At 42.5% G+C, this 26,424-nt stretch overlaps 3 protein-coding genes across 3 annotated transcripts; 2 read left to right on the top strand and 1 right to left on the bottom strand.

Moving 5' to 3' along the window:
- Positions 1 to 2,439: 2,439 nt before the first annotated feature.
- LOC308147207 (E3 ubiquitin-protein ligase TRIM39-like) lies at positions 2,440 to 7,853 on the top strand. Its single transcript, XM_080519306.1, has 8 exons — positions 2,440 to 2,566; positions 4,283 to 4,876; positions 5,511 to 5,606; positions 5,814 to 6,047; positions 6,135 to 6,282; positions 6,979 to 7,005; positions 7,095 to 7,270; positions 7,361 to 7,853. Exons 2-8 carry the CDS (start codon positions 4,289 to 4,291, stop codon positions 7,730 to 7,732), a joined length of 1,641 nt encoding a protein of 546 aa, XP_080375432.1. The 5' UTR covers positions 2,440 to 2,566; positions 4,283 to 4,288; the 3' UTR covers positions 7,733 to 7,853.
- A 1,422-nt stretch (positions 7,854 to 9,275) lies between these two features.
- vbp1 (von Hippel-Lindau binding protein 1) lies at positions 9,276 to 12,068 on the top strand. The gene is made up of 6 exons (XM_080519197.1): positions 9,276 to 9,399; positions 10,326 to 10,450; positions 10,694 to 10,760; positions 10,995 to 11,093; positions 11,182 to 11,320; positions 11,639 to 12,068. Exons 1-6 carry the CDS (start codon positions 9,292 to 9,294, stop codon positions 11,713 to 11,715), a joined length of 615 nt encoding a protein of 204 aa, XP_080375323.1. The 5' UTR covers positions 9,276 to 9,291; the 3' UTR covers positions 11,716 to 12,068.
- A 7,511-nt stretch (positions 12,069 to 19,579) lies between these two features.
- LOC308147333 (ras-related protein Rab-39B) lies at positions 19,580 to 23,503 on the bottom strand (the record flags this gene model as incomplete). The annotated part of the gene is made up of 3 exons (XM_080519443.1): positions 19,580 to 19,825; positions 21,234 to 21,414; positions 23,289 to 23,503. 3 exons carry the CDS (start codon positions 23,501 to 23,503, stop codon positions 19,580 to 19,582), a joined length of 642 nt encoding a protein of 213 aa, XP_080375569.1.
- Between the last annotated feature and the right edge of the window lie 2,921 nt (positions 23,504 to 26,424).

The raw sequence follows: 26,424 nt of genomic DNA, 5'->3' as shown, positions 1-26,424 counted from the left end.
ATTTTTAAGTTTGCTCTGTCGAAGTTTATACCCAGCTTCTCCTCCATCTGAAATAATAAAGTGAGAGTACAGCTTTTTCCATTTGTTTTGTTTTTTGGGGGGGTTTTTTTGGTCAAGTTGGACTTTTTGAAATTGTGGTATGTAAGCAACTGTTTCTGATTTGTGGAAAGAAAATCCAATCCAGATTCACACAACCTATGTGCAATGGGGTGGGTAAAACTCATAAAAGTGTAAATTATTTGAGCAAAGCACACCGTTTTTAGAGCTAATGTAATGTAAATATATGCAGACAAATTGAAATATGCTACAGTTGTAAGTGCATCTATTTGGCACTTAAAATTAAGACATATTTCTCAGAGGAAATGCCTGAAAGAATACAATTCATCAAACAAATGTTCAAATTTCACAAATATTTCATCTTTAGTTATATGTTTTTGGAAGCTTAATTCCTTTACATTGTTTGATTTTAAGGTCAGTGTAGAATATAAGAGAAAAACTGATGGATGGCTTTGTGAAGCAGTGGTTGGCACTGTCACCTGTCAAGAATGTTTCTTGCTCAAACCAGCTGTGTTCTCTGGCACTTTAAGAACCACAATAGCATACTGCTCAGCAAGTTTACTCATATAATTGAAGTTATTATTAATATTCTAGCAGCTGCACAGTCACATAGTGGTTGTCATCGCAAGCTCTGCAGCTGAGCAGACCTGTTGCTAATGCACAGCACAAGGATACAGTCAGATTGCCCCGGCTCGTTCAACAATAAATGACCACAAACAATCATCAAAAGAGCTGCATCATCAGAAACCATCATGAATAGATTGGCTTGGTTTGAAATAATAAGCCTTCGAAATGTGATTCTTTGTCAGTTTATTAAAAATTTGCTCTTTTTTTTTTTTTTAAGTATAAAAGTGTTAATAATGTATCTATAAAAGAAGAAAATGTAATGTAAGTCATTTAGTCATTCATGTCAGCTTCAAATCCAATTTATGTGCCCGGTGGTGATATGTTTGTTTGGCCAAATGTTTGGGTTTTTTGTTTTTAACAGTAATCATTTTCATATTTCAAAGCAAGGAAGAGCAGACGGGGAAAACACGGTAGTGTTTGTGTGAAAACAAGAAGTGTCCAGCACAGGTTATTATCTACTATCTCAAGTGAATGAAGTTCCTCATTTCACAATTCACATAAGCAGGTTATCCATGTTGGGTCACAATGACTGCTTCTGAAAAAGAAATATACATATATATTTTTTAGTAATCATTTTCATATTCAAAAGCAAGGAAGAGGTACTTCAGTCAAAGCACACGGAGGAAAAACAGCAGTGTTTGTGCGAAAACGAGAAGTATACAGCACAAGTTGTCGTGATCTTCTACACATGATGTACAGGGAAATAAGGGACTTGCATGATAAAGGGTTCATTCACATTAAGCAGGTAACCCATGTTAGGTCAGAATGACTGCTTCTAAAAAAGTTTCCATGGAATTAGACACAAAACTTGAAAAAAATGTTTTCATGGACAATAAGTGCTATTTGAAGGATATACAGTAAATATCAGTATGGGAAAATGCCAAAAGGTTGTGTATATTAGCTCATATTTTCTGTATTTGATGCATCCAAAATTGCAACAACACACATGATATTGAGCTTCTTATAACAAATCTGCTGAATGAGGTGAAATCATATCTGTTAGGGTTGGGTTTTTTTTTTCTATTCTTCAGACTGCTGTTGGCAAAAGCCTGTCACTTCTCTTTTTCATCATGCACATTTGATGCTAATACTAATTCATATGACCATTGCAATTTTTGACTTCAATGCTGCACATGACTTTTGGTCAAGACCAAACTCGATGTTTACGTGTGGCAAAAGTATTTCAAGTGTGTGGGGAATTTGGAGTAAACAGCCCCGACGCTGGTGAGCGGCCAGGTCACACACCTGTCACATGACCTGTAATCTGAAAATGAGCCTCAACGTCAGGATAACTGGTTCGGCTCCAGACATCATCTGACAAAAAAACAAAACCAATAACGAAACATGGTAACTATAAAAACATTTATACGAAGCCCTACGAAGGAGTCAATGAGGAAGAACACGGCTTGTATACGGAGCTGTTATCTGAAGTTGCTCCTTTAACCGTGCAGCATTCCTCCACCCGGTCTGCATGCACCTCAGGTGTGTCACAACTGGAAAATGTTAACCATTGGACTCCAACGCCACACCCATGTGGCAAACACACTCTTTCTTCCCTCATGTGCGAGAGCTACTATTAAGTATTCCCATGATCACGTACACACACGCTCTCGTGCACTCATATGTGGAGTTGTTAATTCCAGCCAGAGGGAACCGAAGCGGCAATAGTGAGGCCGTGTTGTGAATGCTGCTATTGTAGGATTAGTCAGGAGGTGAAGAGAGAAACCCGCACAGCAGAGGGAGGGCCCGGATGATGAATAACTGTTGACGTGTTCCGGTTTCTCACTTTTTCCTGTGATGTGTTCATTCATATGCAGCCGGAGTCACCTGCTCTGACGCCGGCCAGCACACGACGGTGACCTCTCAGCTCCAACCCTCACAGGTAAGGCTGAATCAAAGTGAAATTCGACTGTTTAAAAAGCTCTGGCATAAAGATTTTAACAGCAGCTGCACGATGGAGATGAGACAGTTGTGAGCATGTGACTATAAATGATTATGAAGATGACAATAAATAAATGTGGCTGGAGTTTTTTTTTCCCCTAAGCAGCTTCAAAACCTTCCCATTGAAGACTTGTTTCAGGTCCTTAAGATCAATTCATTGAAAGATATTTTGGATGTAAAAAGTAGATTCCTCACTGTTTCACTTTGTTGAAGCCTGTATGTTCAAGCAAAGGATCTGTTTTGTTTTTTTAAAGATGCTTATTCTCAGCTCACCTGTTTAATGTCAGTTACACACTGTGGTAAGGATAAAGCCTGTGATCCTGCGAAACCTGATTTGTATGTTGCTTAACCTCTTCTGACAGTCGGTGCTGCTTGTGTCTGCCTTGTAACAGGCTGTATAACGTTACAGGTCGGTCAGTAAAAACAGCAATCACCGTTTGGTTTGGAGCTGATAAATAACGCTATGCTGGTTCAGAGGCCTCACCAGCTAAATCAGACCAACAGAGAATTTTATACTGAACTTGTTCCAACCCTTCCACGTGAAATTCAACTGAACAAAATCTACATGCACATCATAAAGCTTGCTCCTGGTGTTAATATGCCACCTGACTGTGTCTTTATGAGGAATAGTTTAATATTTTGATTAATGCACTTGTTCAAAGTTGAGGAAATTACTGTTTTAACAGTGAAAGTAAAGCTCAAGTAAGCTTAGTGTGGAAATTACTGACCTTGGATAAAAAATATAACTTGACACACAGTGATTTACAAACCAATTTTTGGGTGGATTAAACTAATTACTCATCAATAATACAAATTAAATACATTTTGGAGTAGTTTTATGTTTCTCACAGGAAACTTTGCCCTCAAACCAGATACATTGAAGTTTACACTTAACTAAATAACTTGTAAATAAAGACATCAATTGCTGAATATTCACTATACATGCATCTCTTTCGCTCTTAACATCATCTTTTGTCTGACTTGATACACAAACGAATGCAAATTGTCAGTATTTAGCTTATTATATGGCAATAATTTGAAACCTGTAAAGTGAGAATAACTCTATAGCATTGGTTAGCTTAGCATAGTTCAATGAACTGGTTTCAAAGTAAATAAAACCTCTGGGGAAAATAAATTAAATTAATCAGGACCTGAAAAACTTCATCCCTTGATTTTTTTTTCTTTCTCTCTTTGTGGTTGGTTCTCATAAATCACTACTCCGAAACTAACTGCAGCAATTTTAGGGAGGATTTTTCTGTTGGCACATAGTAATTTAATCTTTAATATTACGCTTGGAGAGTTTGGATTGGTGGTGTTAGTCCACTGGTGTTATTGTGATAATCCCTGAAAAGAGCAGGTGTGTGTGTGCGTGTGTGTGCGTGTGTGTGTGTGTGTATAGATGTGAAAACAGTGACTAACACACAAGAGAGCCATTTAAAGTGCTGGGCGTGTGAATCCTGAATTTCAAGTAGCTCATACTTTCCTATATTTGCACAGGTACAACAAGAAGTTACAAAAAATGTTATGTATTGGGATTTTTTTGGTTTGTTTTAAATTATTTATCTCCTGAAGCCTAGTTTATGTTCGAATGTCAACAATGTGTCTCATTCGTCGTCTGGATCATCTGACTTCCTTCTCTGCGTTTACATTTCTGCAGTGGATAATGGCGTCCCCTGGAAACATGCTGCCAGAAAAGCAGTTCCAGTGCACCATCTGCCAGCAGGTCTTCACCGATCCGGTGACGACTCCCTGTGGACACAACTTCTGCCAGGCCTGCATCCAGAGTGTGTGGGACGGCAGCAGCGTCTGCCAGTGCCCTGCCTGCGACAAGTCCTTCCTCACCCGGCCTGAAATCAGCATCAATGTTGCCTTCAAAGCGCTCGCCGACACCTTCAGGCAGATGACCGCATGCTCGTCAGCCGCCCCGCTGTGCGCGGCCCAGCCGGGCGAGGTGGCGTGCGACGTCTGCGCCGCCGCGTCCCTGCAGGTGAAGGCCCTGAAGTCCTGCCTGGTGTGTCTGACGTCGTACTGCGAGGCCCACCTGGAGCCCCACCTGACCGTCGCCACCCTGCAGCTGCACAAGCTGATTGACCCGGTGAAGGACCTGCAGGAGCGCATGTGCAAGAAGCACGAGCGGCTGCTGGAGATGTTCTGCAGGGACGAGCAGAAGTGCGTTTGCCAGTTCTGCACCGAGACCGAGCACAAAGACCACCGGGCCGTCAGGATAGAGGACGAGAGCGAGGAGAGGAAGGTAGCCCATCTTCTCTATTGTAAAGACTGAAATAATAATTTTTTTTTTTTTTTTTAAACAAGAAAAAACCAACAACATGACAATAAGTCAACAGTTTCCATTCAAACCAGACCTGCGGTACTTCTTGGGTTTGTTTGGACTGCACACAACAATATACTGTTTATTCATGGGATTTGACAACTGGCCTTCCATACATACTAAGCAACCTTTTCTATGTGTAAAATCAGTCTAAAATACACTGATAATTAATTATGTGATAATTGAACTTTTATGATGTATTTAAGTGTTTTGTGAAACCGTGTTTTCAACCATCATTTGACACTGATTTTATATCATAAAGCAGGCTTCTGATAAATAAAGTTCATCGACCTCGTCAAACCAACAAACTCAGCTCCTCTGACAAACGTATGATCCTCATCAGTATAAATGAATAAGCCTTCCAATAGCGTGATGTTCATCGCCATGAAGCATTGTATACCAAAAACAAACTGTTGTGTCATTTATATGGGTGTTTAGGCTGTCACTGTAAATGATGGTATTGAGCTTCATTGAAATAATAATACTTGTTTTCAAGCAATAATATTCTCAGAGATTTCTATGGTTAAAAGCAAGAATGTTGTCTGACTTTTCTCAGGTTCAAATGAAGAAGACCGAGGCAGATTTTCAACAGATGATCCAGGAGAGGCTGAAGAAAGTGGAGGAGATCAGAAACTGTCTGAAGCTCAGCACTGTAAGGAGGAAATGCTTATTTTCCGTCACATGGTCGGTTTGGATCGAATGAAGCAGAGTTGGCGAACTGACGGCGGTCGTATATTTCCTGTTGATGTCACAGTCTGTTCTGTTGTACTAAAAAACAAGGCGATCGAACATCCAGATTATAGAGCATCTTCCTCCCACTGACTGATGCAACTTCTAAGAAATTGCAACTATCGTCCAGGTGAGCGCAGAGAAGGAGCTGACGGAGAGCGAGCACCTCCTCGCCTCTCTGATCCGCTCCATCGAGGAGCGACAGACAGAAGTCAAGATGGAGATCACGGAGAAGCAGAGAGCAGCGGAGAGGAGGGCGGAGGAGCTCACCGGAGAGCTGCACCGAGAAATCACCGAGCTGCAGAGGAGGAACGCTGAGCTGGAGGAGCTGAGGAACACCGAGGACCACCTGCACCTTATACAGGTCAGCGCTCAATAGAGGCGACAAAACCAGGGCCGCGTTTTGATGAGCTTCACACTGAAATGGATGTGTTGTGTTTCTCTGTCGTAGAGTTTCCCCTCGGCCACGTCGCCTCCTGCCACCAGGGAGTGGTCGGAGATCAGCGTGCATCCGGAACTCTGTGTGGGGACAGTGAGGACGGCTCTGTCCAAACTGGACTCCACCCTGAAGAAAGAGCTGGACAGTCTGAAGAAAGAAGGTGAACCTGGAAACTGTGTAAAGTTTTCATATTGTAAATGTGCCAGTGAATTAACATGCAAACATCTCGATGGCATGAGTTCAATTCAAGTTACTTGGTTGAACGTTAAAGCTCAATAATGGCTTGAAACTGCGATTTCAGCCATCAGGGACTGAAAATGGTCAATCCTGACGATAGCTGTTCTCGTGAGATCGTTTCACACGTGGCTGATGCACAATGATTCCCCGACAGCGTCATGAATTCCATGATGTCTGAGTCACCGCGCCACATAACTACCAACTGCATCTTCTCAGCAATACGCATGAAATGCCAACCAAGAGGGCAACCTTATAGACCTGTGGAGGAGAAACCCTTTTTTTTTTTTACCCACCGTGACACCCACATCTGACTAGGAGGAAATGTGATGACGTGCCCGTTCACACCTGCACTTAACATGCACTCCAGATGATCTGGTCGAGGCCTGACGCACACCGTTTACCCGTATTGTGCGTTTTGGGCTAACCCTAACTGCATCACTGCATCTACGTCACTTCAACTAAATTGCCCGGTTGTAATATGACTCATTCATCTTGTGCTGGACGGTTCTTCTGTCCAGGACGCTAGAAGGCACCGTGCCTCTGCAACATACTCTGATGTGTTTGTGCTATTATAGACTCCTAATAACACTGCTACAACTTCTTTTTGTTTGGTTGGCAGAGATGAAGAGGATGCAGAAGTACGCAGGTATAGACACATTTAACGAGACTACAGTTAAACTCAACACCTTCTGTGTCAGAAGTTCAAAGTTGCTTTAAACTGACTTTATCTCCCAGTTGACGTGGTGTTGGACCCCGACACCGCGCATCCGAACATCGTCCTGTCAGCTGACGGGAAGCAGGCGGGCCGCGGCGAGCTGCTGCACGTCGTCCCCGACATCCCTCAACGCTTCGACCCCGTCATCTGCGTCATCGCCAAGAAGGGCTTCCAGTCTGGGAGGCTCTACTTCCAGGTGGGTTACTTCCAATCGTAGAAATCACATCAGATGGAGGCCGTTTCAGTTCGGGGTGTCATTCTCTTTCACTCTCCGTTCACCGTTTAGGTGACGGTAGGAGCAAAGACCTTCTGGGACTTGGGTGTGGTGAAGGGGTCGATCCACCGGAAGGGCATGATCACCTCCAAGCCGGAGAACGGGTACTGGACGGTGCGTTTGAGGAACGGCAACGAGTACCGCGCCCTGGACTCGCCCTCGGTCCTCCTCCCCCTGAGGGAGAGGCCGCAGACGGTGGGAGTGTTTGTGGATTACGAGGCAGGCGTGGCCTCCTTCTTCGACGCGGACACCAGATCTCACTTGTACACCTTCACCGGGTGTCTGTTCTCCGAGAGGATCTTCCCCTTCTTCAGCCCCGGGGTTTGTGACGAGGGGAAGAACACGGCGCCGCTGATCATCACAGACGTGGACCTCGAGACATAAACTCAACCGGGATTCTTGTATTTAAGTCTGTCGGGGGAGTTTCATCTTGCTGAGCTCATTTATTTAATAGAGAAGTCGTTTTCACTTTGGCTTTGCTATAAATCCCAAAATGTTAACACTTTCTTCTATGTGTTGAAGGGATTATTTGATATGTTGACATGATGTGCTCAATATTTGAATTGTATTCCACTTTGCAGGTATTTGGGCTTTTTCCTCAACAGTACTGCCTTCAAAACTCATTAAAGTGGTTTGTCATAGACTATGTTCACAGAACTTGATAGAAGTTTGCAGACGAGATGTGAAACATCTATAAAACTTTGGAGAAAGTCCAGCTGCTTCCTTGAAACTATGATGATTATCCAGTAATATTCATCTAAAAAAGGTTATTATCATTTAAATCATTATGAGTAATAACACTTCATACAAATAAGTAATTGTTAGAGCCCCCCTAAAATTCTTTCAAACGTAGCTTAAAAACATTTATATACAGTAATATGTTAAAGGCTGTAAAGATAATTCACTCAGTAATGAGTGAGTTAAAATCGTAGGAAAATGTACTCTGTGTGAATTATTATGAGGGTTATAAATCAATCTGAATAGTCTTCCACTGTAGCTTGTTTATTCCAGTTCATCATTAAAGAAAGCTTGCATGAGTTTTATAACTGGTGGGCTATTTTTTTTTTTTTTTTTTGGGGGGGGGGGTAATTTTAAATATATCTACGTTTCTACAACTTTATCTTTTGACACGCTGACATGCAGACTAAATACAACCACAAATTTAAATGGAAAAACACAATATATTTTTGGGGGGGTGACACAGCTCCAGCTCATTGACTTTTAACACATATTTAGTTGTGCTAATCATATGGGTGTATCTACAATATTCAATCAGCGTTTCTATTAAAATGTGTTTCATTTTATATTCAATATTTATTGAATATAAACCTGAGCGGAGACATTGGTGTTGTTGCCGAGAAAACTAGTCCCCTCATTGCAAAAATGCAGCAACCCTTGCACAGGAAGGTATCATTAAAAATGGCTTTATGTTGAGATTGTAATAATTTTCAGCAGTAATTGTTTTCTTTGCAACATTTTCATCACGTATACTCTGCACCACAACAGAGACAAATTTTCAAGTTTAAATTTCAATTATTATGGTGCTATTTTACCAGTTTGGCCCTGTCAAGATGAAGTTGGGCCGTATATGTCTCCTAAATTATAATGTGTTTGACACCTGTGGCTCTCAATTGTCTTGTGTTTGCATTGATCAAAAAATAAAATGTGGACTTGTACCAACTAAAAAACTAAATCACTGTCTGTGCAACTCATCTTTACTATAACCCCTACATATTTTAATATAAAGAAATAGACTATTAATATAAAAGCAGGAGGGTGCAGTTTCATATTTTGACCACAAGGAACAGCAGAGTCTCTTTGGTTGCAACGTCAAACTGTGGCGGCGAGGAAGAGCGGAGTCTCTTTGGTTGCAGCGTCAAACTATGGCCACTCGGGGCAGCACAGTCTCTCCTTTTGACGTCTCGTGCGCGTGCCTGAACGTCATGAAGGAAGGTGTAGCCTCTCTCAAGATGGCGGCGACCATAGACAACAGCAATGCCGTTCAGGCGGCCAAGAAAAAGCACCTCGGGATCCCCGTGGCGGTGTTTGTGGTGAGTAAGCCGCGGCATTTCTCACCGTGACGGCCTTTCACTGCCGACTCACGCCGACTGAAGACGCGGTTTGGGATTTGTAGCGGAGTCAGGCCGGGGTGGAGCTGGTGTGCTAAGCTAGCGGGGAAGCTAACAGTTAATCCTGCTGTTGCCGGGCGGCTGCTCGCTTCCATCTATGGACATCAGTGTGTGTTTTCTCATTTTTAATGGTTTCTAAGATATTTGTGTCCGTTTATCCGACAGCTACGGTGCTGGTGGCATTGGACAGCCATGACAGCCACGTCCATTAAAATATCTCCATTATGCACCAGTGTGGGTTACAAGTATCAGGTTTCTTATTACTCAGCAACAAATTAAGTCTTTAAATTAGCGTTGCTTCAACTGATTAAACTATTCATATACTCCGATCTAAAGATTATATTCATCTCCCATTTCAAAGTGTGACACCCCAACCGTTTCTAATTAAACTGTTTTTTGCATGCATTCTTCTTTTTACATGTCTTGCATGGAAAGCCCACATGATGAGTAGGGAAATCACACAATGACTGATGCATCAGAAATTTTGAAAGTTAAGAACAAATATACAAACAAGACGGTTTTGTAAGCTTTAATAAAAGGTACAGTCATAAAAGTAAATAAAGACCAGTTGTACTGATTGACTAAAGATAAAGACACTTCTTTTATATTGGTTCTGGGGTTGTGTGGTGCTATAGTGGAGTTTTCATGTTCTCCCTGTGCAGGTTTTCAGTTTTCTTGAGAGATTCTGTCTGAAAAAGTACAAATAATTTGACTTCAGCCCCCCACTACCCCAATTTGGATGAAGCTCACAAGTATATTATTTGTATCAGTTGTATTTATTTCTGTTCATTATTGTATTTAATTTATTATCCTGTCTGTGTTTTCTTCCCTCTGCTGTGGTGCCACAGGATGATGTTGAGTCTTTCATGAAGCAGCCTGGCAATGAGACGGCAGACTCGGCGCTAAGGAAGCTGGACGAACAGTACCAGAAATATAAATACATGGAGCTCAACTTATCCCAAAAGAAACTCCGGTAACGTGTGCTACTCTTAGACGTCAATGTGTCTGAATGATACTGAGTTTTGTCAAGTCGGCGAAACAAAGCGGTGCTGGAAAAAAAATTATCCATTATATATTTCTTGATTCAGAATGACATTTCTATTGTGTCAATACTTTGGTTTCCATCCATTTAACACACAGTTTTTAAAAAATTAAAAATACCTGCAAATCGATATGACTGACATTTTTTATGTTTGTTTCTTCCTCTTTCATGCAGGTTGAAAAACCAGATCCCACAAATCACACAAACATTAGAAATCTTGCGACACATGCAGAAGAAAAAGGTGCGTAAAATGATTAGCTTCTATGTGTCTTTCTGTAACTAAAAGTGTGAAATATTTGCTTCTTATAAGTCCAACATATTTATTGGGGCTTATTTTATTTCCCCAGGCAGCATCATGACAGTACATTTTCAGCACTGAGTGATGAAACTATAAATCATCACCTTGATTCACTCGCTCTCGAGTTAATTGTGCAAAAGCTCCAATGTTCAGCTGAACTGCTTCTTGTTTTCTCAGGAAACGACAGAACCCATGGAAACACACTTCTTATTGGCCGACAATGTTTACTGCAAGGCCTCGGTGCCGCCCACCAACAAAGTCTGTCTATGGTTAGGGGTAAGTGGCATTTGCATGAAGCAGAGTTTTATTGAGCTTGAGCCGGTAAGTCGTCGTCTCGCATCTCTGACGTCCTCCCACCTCGTAGGCCAACGTCATGTTAGAGTATGACATCGACGAAGCCCAAGCGCTCCTCGAGAAGAACCTGTCCACAGCGTCTCGTAACCTGGAGACGGTGGAGGAGGACCTGGACTTCCTGCGAGACCAGTTTACCACCACCGAAGTCAGTATCCTTCCACCGCGCAGTCCGGCCCAGTCGGACTTGCTGCAGATTAAAACGAACGTGTTCACCATGCTTCTTCTCCTCGCTGACAAAAGAACTTTTTAATATTTTTTTTTTTGAGATCATAAACCGAAGTCTGTTGTTTGCAGCTTTTCCTTTTATATTGTTTTGGCGTCCATCCGAAGTCAGGCCTTTTAATCGGTTGCGGGTCTTGAAAGCGAACAGACTCTTAGTTCGTCTCCACCCATGAGAAGTAAGAGCTGCAGGTACGGCTGAGCGGTGCGTTTGCTCTGGTTATTCCTTGACTCATCGTCTCCCTCAGACATGGCGCGGGTCTACAACTGGGACGTGAAGAGAAGGAGCAAAGAGAACCTCCTGAAAGCTGCGGAGAAGTCTTAATATCGACGGCAGTGTCCACACAGCCCCCCCCCCCCCCCTTCTCCCCTTCTGCTAACGATCTCCCCTTAGTTCTAAAAAAATAAAAATAAACAAACCGCGACCCCCTGATTCACGTGTGTTGTCCCCGCAGCTCGGCTCATAGAGGGAAAGCTGAATGTGTTTCGCAGACGTTCTGTTTGAACTCGTCAGACCAGTTTTGAAGATTCGTGCAGGTGAAATCAAACGCAGCCCGTACCTCTTGTTTGACGTTCAACGGTCCCTCTATGAAGCCGAACTCACTCTTCCACCACTATTGTTTTCTGTTGTTACTTTTTTAAGTATTTTTTCAAGTAAAATCTAACAAAACAAGGCGACGACAGTTTTTTGTATTCCTTTAAATGGTTTGACGACGTCTGTTGATTTTCGGGATTTTCTTGAGGGGCTCTCTTGCATTGTCTTTTCTGACTCGCGCTTCCTCTTTTCTCACTTGATGTCACACTTCTGCCTTTTCCTCTGTTCACATGTGGCACTTTGGTTCTCATAAAACACACTTGCTGAGTCGGACGACGATCACGTCCGGAGAGCAGAACTGCAAATCAACACTTGTCAGGCCTCAGTTTTCAGTCACTTCAAAGGGGGAATCGTCCTCCAATCCTGTGTCTTCTCTTTCTCCGTCCCTCCGCTGTGCACTCCGGTCATGTCCTCTTTTCCTCTCCTCCTCTCCCTCCTTTTTGCTGCTGTCCTGTCGATATTTATTTGTCTCTCACTGTACCCATCAAACAATGAATGAAGTAAAAGAACATTTGGGCAAAGAGAGAAGAGCCTGACCTGCTGCTGTGTGTTATTTATTGATCTTGTATTGATCAAGGTGAAGCAGAAGAACGGCTGCCGGCGCCACTTGATACTATAGAAAACCATCAAATCAGCCGTGCAGAGACATTTTACATGTACATCTTTATTCTATTTACGCAACAGAGATTTTTAAAAGCGCTCTTTAAAAAAGGTACAATGAAAAATTACTAAAATCACAAGAAATGAGAAAAGCTGAAATACCTTCAAAAGCCTAAAATGACTAGAATACAAGAAGAAACGATTAAAGTGGGCGGGCCTGCAAAATAAGATGGTTTTTGCATGTATATCAAACCTATTTGTAACAAATCTGTTTTCCTAATTTTGAAGGTTTTTTGCACAAACATGCGATTGTATTCAGACTATGGCGGGCATTTAAATTACAAATGAACCCAAACAAAATCGTAAGCAAACTATTCATGAATTGGCACTTGAGTGAATTTAACTTGTAAAAAGTTATTCATGAATCTGAATGAAATTTCGCGATGATAAATGTTACATTTCCTTAAATGTTTCCCGGCAGACCTCCTCCCTCTTGTTTACCTCCCATGTTCCTTTCCTATTATATCTTCTGCACAACAACCACTTTAAAGGGTGAAATATTTGCATTTTGAGGCAAAAGTCAAGTTTTATAGTTTGAGATGTAGCCTTATGGTGTGTATTTTTTTTAATGAAAATCCGTAATGTTTTTTTTTATCTCCCTTGACGTTTTCACATGACATTATAGCCAAACTACTCCAGCAACTCAATTTTTTCACTCATGCCTGCAGAACAGCTGAGCGAAAACATTTGTGTCACTTTGGTTTAGATTGAAGCCAATGTCTTCACACTAACCTGTTCAAATACTTGCAAGTGTAATTGGTAAATTGGCCAAGAAACATGGTAATAATTCTACGTCAGAACGAGGAAGAAGGCTTATTTAGAGTAAGTGACACTGGGATTGTCATTGGTTTTCACACAGTGCTAATTCTGTCAAGATTTTCAAACACAAGTCACCTCATGGTCTGTGAAAGAGAAAATATCCAGCGAGCTTCAGGTCTCTGGGTCAAAATGCCTCGTTGATGTCGGAGGAGAATGGACAGACCAGTTCAAGATGATAAAGGACAACAGGAATTCAAGCTTATAGAAGCTGCTGTTCTACAGACGACCAGCAGGGGTCACTGCTGTCGGCTTTGAACAAGAAACCGAAGTTCCAGTTAACGCAGTGGCCTTTTGGTGAAAAATACACACATTGTCTGTCACTTCACTCATCTTGTTGCGTTCCTTAGTCTGTGCTGATCCTGAACTAGTCAATATAGGATGACAGAATTTGATTATTGTGACAGTGAGCAAATATAGAGATGAACAGGAACATTTTTATCAAGCCTAATTAGATGTGGACATATCTCTCACCTTGTTACTCAGTTTTCTACTATTACTTTATTATAAGGTTGACTTTTCTTTTTGCAGTTCTCCAAAATGTTCTCACAGTGGCTCATCATCGTCGTCGTCTCTCATTACAAACTGGCAGACACATTTATTTTTCCAGTCACGTTTTATTTTATTTAAATTTTATTTTTATTTTTTTGAAGTACATTTCAGTTTGTTGATAGATAAGTAGAGCAGAGGACGAGAAACTTTCTGCTTCGACCCAGCAGGATTCAGGACAGTGATCTACAGTTTTCCCTGTACAGCTCAGAGGGATGAAAAGAAGAAGTGAAACATCTTTTTTTGGGTGCACCATGAGAAGTGTGTGTGTGTGTGGGTGGGGGGGGGGGTCACACCGAGGGCAGGAAACGGCCGTCGTCACCCAGGAGATAACATGCTTTCTGAGTACAGGGCTGACTTTCACCAAGGTGAACCTTTGTTATGGGAATACTTGACAGAAAACCACCGGAGGATGCTTATTTCTTCGCCTAGTTTTCCCATGATGACTGAGGTTGAACATTGTTTGTCAAAGAAAAATCGGATTACTTGGAAAAGTTTAGAGACGTCGCATCTGAAAACACAATATCGGTTTGACTGCAGTAAAACAATGTTTTCTGCTCTTAATATGTATAAAACAACTATGAAGTTGTTTCTTCATACATATTTGGCATGTGCAAATCAGCATGGAGTTGTGGTTAAATCCAACATGTGAGTTAAAGTACCACTGCCAGTAGTTTAAGTAACCCCTCAATTTCACTTTTTCTCTCGCTTACCGATAAGTCTGCACATCAAGTTGGAAGCAATGAGTCGAATCCAGCTACTCCAGCTTAGAAAAGGAACAACCCAAAGAGCAAAGCTGGTTGATCATGACCAGATGTCAGGAAGTGACATCACTTCTTGTTAAAACCAAGATATGCCATCTTTATCATTTGGGTTTGTTTTTTTTAAACTAACAGTCATAAAAATAGTCTTTCGAGACGTCAAGTTGTAGGGAAGTTAGGGGTGCTCAGTATTATGAACACAGATTTGGTCCCTGCTTGTGTTTTATTTTAAAGTTACAGCATGTTAAAATCTGAGTAATGCTCGTTTTGTGCACAAGTGTGGCTGTAAAGAGAATCTGCTGCTTTTTCTGATCTTGGGACCGAATGCAGGAATATATTTTTGAGTGACTCACTGCACCATCTTGTGGCACAAAGTGGAATCACAACAAAAAAACTTTTTATATCCTTTAACAGGCTGACCTATGGCATGTCGATGTAAATCAATCTTATGAAGAACATAAATATATCTAATGGGCTCTTCAGGGATTTTAGCAGTCTTATGATGATGAACAGGGCTTCTGCTTCTTCTTTTTTTTTTTTGCATTTCACCTCGTTTCAATCTTGTAGATATGTATCTCAGCTGTTTCCTGGTGCTTTTCAGACAGGGTTGATAGTTTAAGCACTAACTAATAAACTAATCGAGCACAATTCTTCGGTAACCAGCACAAGAGCCCCACTCTCAGCCTGAAACAAGCCAAAAGGCGTTAGTATTCTGTATGTGAATGCATCCTGAGGGTAACCGAACCCTGCCAAGCTTTGCTGGCAGAGGACGATTCAGAGTGCCAGTAAGCCACAGTCTCCCTTCGAGATCAGCCAAAAGAAAAAAGCAAAACTGCACAGCTGTCACAACTGATTTCCATCATTTGACCGACTGACTTCCTTCTTCAATCCTGTCGCTCGTCCCACGCTGACTTTGTCAGCACCTCTCTGGTTTCATGCCTCCTTCTCAACCCTTCTGCATCAGTGGGAGCCTGACAGCGATTGGATGCAGCAGACTGCAAGTTCAGCCAAATGTGTGTCTTTCACCATCTCTGTGATGTCATGTGACCGAGCAGAGTAAGAAAGGAAAGTCGCTCTCTGTACTAAGTTCAAATGAAGACTTTATGAGCCACTTTCAGGCCGTGAGCAGCTGGCGGGGCTTCTGGGAAAGCGAACGGCCTCTCCGATGGGCACTGTAGTGTTTAATTGCCTGCAGCTGCTTATTTCATCCAGAGACTTGACACGAGTTCTGCAGGAATCAGCAGCTTTTGCTGTGTATCACACATTTTCAGACACCGCAGCTCAGAGAGGATCGAAGCGCCGAGGCGCTTCACGAGCAGACGTGTTGCTAATCAAAGGCAAACCGAGCAGAAACACCAGCATCTTACAAAATAGGTAGTTTATTTTCACTTTTATAATATTTTCTTCTTTTTGTGCATATGCTTTGGTGTGGGTTACGTGGACAGACTAAAGGTTAGAGTTGGGTCTCGAATGTCACCTCTGGCTTCATCCAAGAGGATCACTGACCCTGTGGTTGGGAACAACAGCTCTAAATATTAGGAGATGGAACTCTTTACTCAAAAATGTAACCTCGATACACCAAATGCCGAGACAGCATCAAGATTGAAACAAGGTGGAAATAAAAACCCCAACTAATTTTCAGTGAGTATATAAAGGCAGGTAAAGGTACTTTCCAGTTCGCAGAACGAAATGCTCGATGCTTCTGGATGATGAGAGTATAGCCAACATGTGCATCAGAGCTTAAAGGTGTGCATCTGGAGAACGGGTCTGAGCAGACACACAGCAGACGCCAGCGATACACACCCACGCAGACTTTCTAAACTGTCGTGACGATAAAAAAAGAAAAAAAAACGACCTTTAAAATCTGAAGGTCAGCATGTAGGATTTTTTTTTGAAGACTTTCCGTGAAGCAACAGCATTTCACTGATAGGAATAACAGAGCGCGTAAGTAAATACAGTGTTATCATGAAAAATGAAGCAAAGTCGTGTAAATCACCTTCGTCAAAGCTTCAGGAGCAAAGACTTTGCCCTGAATGGAAATATCTCTCATTCACACGTTCACATTCACACTTCCTCTATGACAGCTTGGTGTAAAATCTCACCTTCTCCCCCTGCTGATACATTCGTGAGAAGTACAAAAAAAAAAATTCATAATTCTTTAGACACATGTAAGAAGAAGACATACAGTGTCGGGAAACTGATGTGTGGGTGGACAGGATCCTGGCTGGCCGACAGAGGACTGCTAGAATTATTCATTACTGAAAAAAGATTTAATGAATCTGAGTGGAAACAGAGATCAGATTAAAGTACGGTAAGGTATTCTGAACAGATATCTGCGCGTATTCAGAAAAATAACAAACACGTCACATTTTCTGTGTTTAAATTATGAGAAAATAAAGCCGAATACTTTAAGTATATCCAAACCATTGTCAGTTTAATAAAGTTATGTAGTATTGTCAGAGCGGATGAATGAATGGCCGATGTCGGACAAATGTTGGTTAAAACAGGGATGAATGTTTTCAGTCGCCGACGATCAGACTTCATATTAAAAATGGAGTCGTTTTAATTATGTGGCCTTGTGGTCTAAAATCTGTTTTCCTTAAGTTTTAAAGAATTTCAGTGTGTTTTCGTGCAATGTGGCGTCACATTGTTGGAAGACCTTCCCTGGAAATCATCTTTGCACTTGTAGTGAATTTGATAAGCTTGCTTTCGCTAAAACCCTGAATTTCGGTCTCATAAAGTTTTCACACGTTATTATTGCAACATAAGATGTAACAGTATACAACCGCACCATTTACATTTCTGAGTACCAACTTATATTTATTACTCGATAGTGTTTTCCATGTCACACTAACAGGAAATTCTGCACTAAATTAAATTATTAACTGGCAGCTTTCAGCTTTTTCAGCCTTAAATCAGCTTGAAAGCTCCAGAGTTCATATCGAGGCTCAGTGATGTTCAGTTTCTGACATGTGGACTTTGCAGCCGTAAGTACTCGTGCAAGATGTTTGATGCTTGTAGTGTTATTAGAAGCATTTCATCCATTCACTTGCTGGCGATGCTGTTAATCTTAATTTGAAGGACTGGATTCCTCAAGCATTAAAATGTCATAGTGGGTGGAAGCTACGGTTGTTCTCCGTGAAATTCGTCTTCAAGCTTCCATTTTGAAGTAGTTTTGAGATCGCATAAACAAGAAAGAGTACAGTGAACTATATTTTAAACTGGGAGCTTAGGGGGAGTGTCGTTGGAGTCAAACCCCTGCGTTTTGTTTTGTTTTTTGCCTTTTTTTATAAAAATTTTTTAGCTCTGGTGAATTTAATGAGGGCTTCGCTTTTAACTTGCGATATTTTAAAAACGCTAAATGTGTGTATTTGTATGAGTGAGTGGTTGTCTCAAGTGTCTTTTCCTGTATTTGGATGAACTCCCATTAATCTTATCAACTTTCTCAGTGTTGAATCTTATATCAGTCATTATCTCACTATGCTAAAACTTGTACTATTTTATGCAACAAACTCAAAACCAAAAATAAAGTCCTATTGGGTTTTCGTTAAGGAAAGCTGAATGACAGTAACTTCTGTGTGAGACAATACCACATTCCTGCGGCACTCTAACATTTAAGACTCTAAAACGACAACAAAGGGAAACGCAGGTGTGTGTGCACACATAAAGAAAGGCATGTAAATGGCTCGCTCTGGACACACTTTCACCTTGTACTGTTCCCTGTGCCTGTATCTTGTTGGGTAAACCGACTTCCTCACTTGATTACAATAGGCAGCGTGCATTGTGGGTAATGTGGTTCCATTGTTGAGTCCGTATAGCAAGTTTGTCGCGTCCTGCTCTGCTTGTTTTACCTCCAATAAATAAAATATCCCCCACTTATGTGAGCGTCCTGAGCGAGGCTCCACAGTCAGCACGGACTCGGCTGTTAAGGTGTCGTCTGACTCCAGAGGTCTTATTGATCCATCCAGTGAAGAGCAGATCATTAGGAGTTTGTTTGTTTGTTTTTTTCTTCTGCTGGTCCAAGGAGTTGGTCAATTGAGCTGTACACGGCGTCTCGTCCTGCTTTAGGAAAAATGAATGGATGACGGTGTTTTCTCATCGTGTTGTGTTCACTGCAGGTGTGGCCACGGCGTCAATGTCATTGACGTCACTGGAGGCCAAACCTGCTCCGCCGAGACGGAAAGCGACAACGAAGTCACTGGTCTGGGTGGGAATTTATCCTTCCTTTGTTATATTCAAGACCTCCAGGACTCCTCTATTGAGCTTTTATGGTCGGCCGTGGGCAGAGAAGACTAAGCTGACTGGAATGCGTCGAAAGAAACGTAAAAGTGGTCACTCTCTAAGTGGTCATGTAATTGCATATTGGGACGAAAAGGTACATGGAAAGGGAGGTGAAAAGATGAGATGTTGGGGGGGGGTTAAAAAAAAAGAAGAAACCATTTGGGAGTGTCATCGTATCGTGACAATGAACCAAAATGGATCCTCTTTCTAAGGCCTTCATACAACTTTCAGGATGTGGTAAACGAAACTGAGGGAATCGATTCATGGCAGTTCTCGCAGGTAAGTGGACATTAGTGATCCTTTCGTTTGCAGAATCAAGTGCGACCGCTCCAACCCATCACCCAAGGTGTTTTTCTCCACCTTAAACCAGCTGCCCCGCTGAAGTTCCTCACATGTCCCATTCTGTATCCAGCCTGAAGGAAGATCATCGGAGGGTTGACCAGCAGTTCCATGTCAGAGGGCCGACGCCTCAGTCCGTGGTTCCCCCTCTGAACCCCCTCGCTCCTCCTCAAACCTTCAGTCCCAGATCAGCAGAGGCAGCGACGGTCGCTCTTGGTCACCTCCTCGGATGAGTGGACCACATTAGGAACAAACCCGCTTTTCACGCCCTCCCAGCCCTCCTGGATGGTGATCTCGCCGGACCGCACCAGGGCGAAGATATCTCTGGTCAGCTCCGTGAAGGCGTGCTCCACATTGATGGCGTCACGGGCCGACGTCTCCACGTAGCGCATCCCGTATGCCGACGCCAGCTTCTCTGCTTCCTGGCGGGAAACCTAGAAGATCAAATGACACCATTACTGGACGGTCAAGGGACAAGTTCATCAAGGAACGACCTAAAACCGGCTTTAATTTATCGTTAAATGTGCTTACTAAGATGGTCTACATGAATTTAACTTTTTTTTTTTTTATTCCATACAACTCTTCTTTATTTTCAGCGCCAATATTGCTTCATCTTACTGTTTTTAAAGAAGCTGGACAGAGGTCATTCTAAATAATTGAAATGGTCTTCTTCTTTAATTTGAGCTCTGTTAAGATTTTCTGCTGCAGTAGGACTTTATATTCTCTTTGGAAAAACAACCTGTTTTTGATCTCAAGTATTTGAAAATCAGGTTGTTTTTGGTCATTACGGTTCATTCCTTGTGCATCGGGTGGAGATATGGGTGGATGGTTGGTGAAGGTGTGAGCAAGATGTTTGTGTATTTGTTGCTTCTTCTTATATACATATAAGGCTGTTTTGTTAGTATGTCTTGAGATGCTACATGTTAAAAGGCTAAAACATTTCATTTAAATTTCACAGACAAGAACTGGATTCTTTCGATGGTACATCTTTTACTAAGTGAGAAACGTCTCCACATAGCATTTTATGATGAAAGTTATATTCATGAATGTTTCTTAGGAGAGAGGAGAGAGGGCACTGGAAAAAGCCGGAGTTGCTTCCACAGCTGCTAATCCAGCTGAAATGACCTCCCATTGATAATGATCCTTCGGCATCACCAAAATAACAGCTGGTAAATTGGCCTCCTCGTGCAAACATTAAATCCTGGAAGCGAGCAATTTTAGAACCCATGAATTGACTTGCAGAAGAATTTGCATAGTGTCTCAGTTTGTTTTATTCTTGTCCCACAGGTGAGCGAGGACGCCTCACTGGGCAGAGTTTTGCAGCATCATACTGCAACGTCTGAATTTCAGTCTTGATTTTTTTTTTTTTTCCCTTTCCGGCTGACAGCTACCCCGAGAGAATCAAACAGCTTTCGAGTCAAACATGTGCTGATCTAAATGTGGACGCGGGTCTATTTTTAAAACTGCAAACACTGATAAATGACATATTACATAACATTTAAAGGAGACACCACCACGACATACCCTCGTGAGATGTGACGTTCGCCAACGAGTCGGTCGTTTGAACGGCTCTTTCAAGTGAGGTGGTTTGCAGTTGCGAGTCGTTCGTATGTGCACGAATAAGCAAATGACATCTCTGCATCTGAGCTGCAGACTACCTTATGCAGACTCAACAGTTGTGGTGACCCATGTCTGATGAGGACGGACTGACTCCTGCACCCTCATAGGTGACGTCTCCGTCAGTCTCTTCTCGAGATCATGTGACGTTTGACAGTCTTTTGAACAGCCCGAGGTCCGGCTCCCATCAACGAGCCATAACAAACCATAACCTCTTGCACACACCTGGCGCTGCGCTTCCAAGTCGCACTTGTGGCCGACCAATAGGAAGACGATGCTGTGCGGCTGGACGTGGCTACGAGCCTCCTCCAGCCAGTCGTGGACGTTCTGGAAGGAGCGGCGGTTCGTGATGTCGAAGAGGAGGAGCCCGCCCACCGAGTTGCGGTAGTAAGCTCTGGTAATGGACCTGCAGGAGACGCAAAACGAAGGCAGAGATTAAGACCGGTAGTTCAAGCACATGAGAATTACTCTGTATGACTGGAAGAGAGAACTTAAGTGGTGGACAAGCCTTGTTCGTGCACTAAATAAGTGTTTTTTTGATTCAATAATGTCAATATCAGCATTTATTAGAGCCCATGTCAGCTGAGTGGGAAATAGAAAAGTGACGTCTGATTTTGTTACAACAGCAGTGACTTGTGCACGTGTGTGTTTTTGTGTATTTTCTTTTACGTGTGTGCATCATCTAACTTGTCTAAAATAGCGGATAGATTTCAGTTATGTAGTGCATTTTGACCACTTCGGCGCTCTTAAAACATTTTTTCAAATATTTCCATCAATTAACGTCTAAGTTAATATGTCGTGCATAGAAAGATATCAATGCAAACTCTAATCCGTGTAAATGTAGATTCAGATCTGAAAATACTAAGACACAGACACACATCCAGATGCACGCACACACATTCCTATGAGAGGCACTGTGAGATTTAGCCAAGATGTGACACTTTGCCTGCACACGAACACACACCAACTCCCTCATGATGCATGTAACTGAGCCACGGTATCAAGAACAAGGGCATAAATACAACGGGGAGGAAAATTACAGGCTTGAGATGGATGCGGAAAGAGAGATGAGACAGAGGAAGAAGGGAGGATCAGTGGACTGAGAGGATACATTAAGAGAGCAGCAGGAGGATGAGAGTGATTCATTTGATTTGACACACACACGCACACACAGACACTGTATGTATATTTATGGAAGCAAGAACAGCAGAGATGAAAAAAACACTGGGATGAGATGGATGTCGTCGGTGGGGCGAGCAAAGGAGGTGGATTCAAACTGCAGCGTCACGTTTTCCCAAAATACCTGGCGGCGAGTCGTCCTTTTACGCTTTTCTATCAAGGAAACTTTTTAGTCCACCTCTGTGAGACCACAACGATCTGACGATGCCTATAAATAACCTTCAGTTCATTACATTCATTTCACACAAAAAAATCTCTGCTCAGTAGTTTTTCATTAATATACAAATGGGGTGAGTAATCCATTTGTTCAGGGACTATTTTTAGCAGTCGATTAATTGAACATTTAGTGAGATTATTGGTATTTCTCAGGCACAGGTGGTGCTCCAACACTTGCTCAAATTAATCACGCCAAATCTATGTAGGGGAGGTTTTAGGGTTTCTCTGAGAGGAACTATATCGAACCTGGACTAAGATTGTCTTAATTTGGTGGACAGTTCTCTTCCTCTAGCATGATAGCTAAGACAAAACCAACACTTCCCACAGCAGTGGGACCAGTAACAGTGTTTGGCTTCTTCTTTTTCTTTATGACATTGTTGTGAATTGAGGAAGGCTAGATGAGAGACCAAATGGTTGCTTTTGTTCTTAATGCTTAATATTGCCCAGTTTTATTAAAAAAAATTCTTCAAGGCATTTATTTGAATTGTCCCTCACATACAGATTTAATACAGAAAGCTCTGCCGTTTTTTGGAGACCATTAATTGGACAGCAGCTTCAGCTGAACCTCTCCTCAAAACGACCTCTCGGTGTTTTGCATACCGGCTGTAAAAAAGAAAAAGGAAAGATCTGAGTCGTCCTTCGGTCTCAGAGGGGACCGGCTGCAGTTGCCATGGAGACACTCGTCATGCTGACAGGTGAGACCCAACCTTCCTGTTGAGATGATGATTTGTGCATTGCACGTGCAAAGAAAATATGCATTTCAAGCCGTGAAAGAAACTGGACGATGAATCAGAAACCATTGGACATGTGACGAAATACAACAGTGTTTTCACTACTGTCGCACACTAGAAGAGTGAACAACAACACCTCTTTCCCACAGCTCACCTGAAGCGCTCCTGGCCCGCAGTGTCCCAGATCTGCAGCTTGATCCGCTTCCCCGGCTCGATCTCCACCAGCCGGGAGAAGAAGTCCACCCCCACGGTGGGGTCGGACACCTGGGCGAAGCGGCCCTCCGTGAAGCGCCGGATCAGACACGACTTGCCCACGGTGGAGTCCCCGATGACGATCAGCCGGAACTGATAGAGCCATATGGCCTCCATGACTCGGCTCGTACCTGTCTGCCTCTCCTGCGCACACGTCGGTCTGTCTGCCGGTCAGCAGCTGCGCAAGAAAGAGGAAGAGAAAGGAAAACTATCACGAGAATATTATTTTATGGCTGTTTTTTTTTTTCCTTCTTTTTTTTTCCTGTCTGCCGTCAGCAGGGCTGAATCAATAAGTAGCCAGGCCCTGGAGCGAAAGTTTGAGCTTTGCCCCCAACCCAGCTTCATGCCACCATTTGACCGGCACACTTCCTGCTGCCTATGTGGGTCAAGCGCATCAAGCCCTCTGATGTTTTCTCTTCTTTACAGTGGAACATTTGATTTACAGCTGACTAAAGACTTGGGATCTGGTGACGTTTACTGAATATTCTCCGGCTATGACAGAGTTGTTTTTATCAATAACAGGAAAACTGGATGACTCGATTACTGAGAGCAGATCTTTCCAATATGGCACACATTTTTGAATCAGAGTTTCGTCAGCCTGTGTGAAAAGGAGGTTTTATTCTTCCTTGTGGGGGCCCGGCCTGCTCTTTGCTCCTTGTCAGCTGTGATCAGCTCCAGTCTGTTTCCGCCCAAAGTTGGACAAAACAAGTAACTAAGATGAATGAATGAAGCCTGAATGCAGCAACTTAAACTAAGGATGCTCCAGCAAGCATATTATTATTTTGGATTGGGATCCATGTGGACAAAAAAGACATGAATGGATGCTTTGTTCCTGTGTGGAGTTTGCATGTTCTCCCTGTGCATTCATGGGTTGAGTATGTGTATATAAATGTTAGATTTTGATCTCTCACAGACATAAGTGTGTGTGTGTGTGTGTGTGTGTGTGTGTGTGTGTGTGTGTGTGTGTGTGTGTGTGTGTGTGTGTGTGTGTGTGTGTGTGTGTGTGTGTGTGTGTGTGTGTGTGTGTGTGTGTGTGTCTCTGTGTTGGTCCTTTGATGGACTGGAAACAATTTAGAGTGCACCACGGATGGATGAATTGATGAAAAAAGTATGTGTCTGTGACATACACTTGTTTTTTTTCACTTCCACATTGCATCTGGTCTTACTACTTTTAGAAGAAATTGATGTTGACATTTCTCGGATCCACAATTGTTCTGTTGCCGACTAAACTGCAGCTGTAAGGTCAAGTGGTAAACATGAATGCTGGCTACGATTTGACTCAGTTGCTGAAATAAACCTTTTAAATGGCTGTTTGCCCACACATGTGCCCGGACATGGCTCCCTCATTGTACGCAGTGCGTGATTCAATTAAAACCACGAGTTATAGGAGAAAATCCTCTTATGTTTTTTTTGGTCACTTGATGGCATCAGTTGATGCTTCAGTGAAAGGCTGCTTCTTGGATTATTGGCCGTGGCCTAATGCTCTTTTTGATGAGGCTTTGCCATCTGAACGTGTGACTTCACAAGTATTTAGACCTAAACTGAGGGCTTAGTTAGACTTAATGGAATTTGTACGTTTAACTGTGACTTAACCATTGATCATTAATTGATTGTTGTAGTCCCTACCTTAACCTGAGAACACTGGATGGACAAGTGAGGAGAGCAATGAATACTTTTGAAGTTGCGTGTGAGATGCTAATCTTGTCGCTCTTTAAATATTGTAAAAATCGGAGTTGAAATTGTCCTTTTCATATCTATTCATTTACTTTCTATTATATTTTTTATGATATTTTTAAATCAGTCCCAGACATGAGAGTAGTGAACTTTTGACAGGATCAGGGCTCAAATCAGGTGTAAAACGTACGCCATGTCAAACATCGTGATCCACTGTGGGATCAGCAGAAGGGAACAACCAACCATCAACGTCTTCACCGTGTTTATAATTTTTTTGTTTTATCTTATAATCACCTGATAAATCATATGTCCAACAATTGTATTCCCTTGCAAGAAGTGGATGAAGTTTAATTGGTAGTACGGTGATGTTCACCAAGTTCTGGCAGAAATGGAAAACAATAATGTTAATTTTCCCTCTTATGTACAATATAGCTATTGTTTTGTTTTTTATTTTCCACCGAATAATAATTGCCATTACAACAGAAAGCCATATTAAATGTGAGCTTCCCAGCTCTATACACACAGCCCATCCACAGCCTGCCTCCTATCATAATCTTTACACTACACAGTTATTGCCGATCAGGCCACCAGCAGCAGGCGGGCAGGAAGCCAGACGCACGCAGGCTCCCATCAGCCCCTGCGCCTCTCCGTGCGCTCGGGTTGCGTCTGCAAACATTAGTGTCTGAATCCCCGGAGGACAGCAGCCTAGTGGGGCTCTGACACCAGATGGACGTCGACCCACTGTGCTTTACATGTCCGGTGTTTACAGAGGTTTAAAAACGGCCAGGATCTGAACACAAATCACACATTTATAACAAGTTGTAATGTCAGAATGGTGCGGATCGGTGCATATCACGAGTTTGAACTATTTGCCTGTATTCTAGTAGTACTATTACAACTATCCTCATCATTATTATGTATTATTACCATTGTTCGCGGCGCACATCATTGCATCATCAAAAGACAGCTCCGCTTTTGGAGATCACGTTTGCGCGTCATGGTTTGTTAAATAAAACAACAACAAAGAGTATAAATAGTAGAGATGAGCTTACTTGGAGCAGGAGTGGCGTGTTGTTTAGGCCGGAATGGTCTCTCCTGTGGCCGCTGCTCAGGACCAGGCTGATGTGTTCTCCATGGCACCGAGCAGATCGACGCTCCGGGGGCGCAGCGACACGAACCGGACCGGCCACAAAAGCCTCGGTGTTTGTTCCTTTAATGTTGCGGCTCGACGACGGAAGTTCAGCGGTAAAGGCCCCTGGTGTGAAGGGCTGCTTTCCTGGGTAATGTCAGGCCCGATGGAGAGAAGAAACGCATTCGGAGCAGGTGCAAAGAAAACGAGGGAGGGAAAAAAACAACCAAAAACA

This window comes from Blennius ocellaris, assembly GCF_963422515.1.
Source record: "Blennius ocellaris genome assembly, chromosome: 23".
Lineage (NCBI taxonomy): Eukaryota > Metazoa > Chordata > Actinopteri > Blenniiformes > Blenniidae > Blennius > Blennius ocellaris.
Note: the sequence above shows the minus strand (reverse complement) of the source record. Positions and strands in the feature narration are given on the sequence as shown.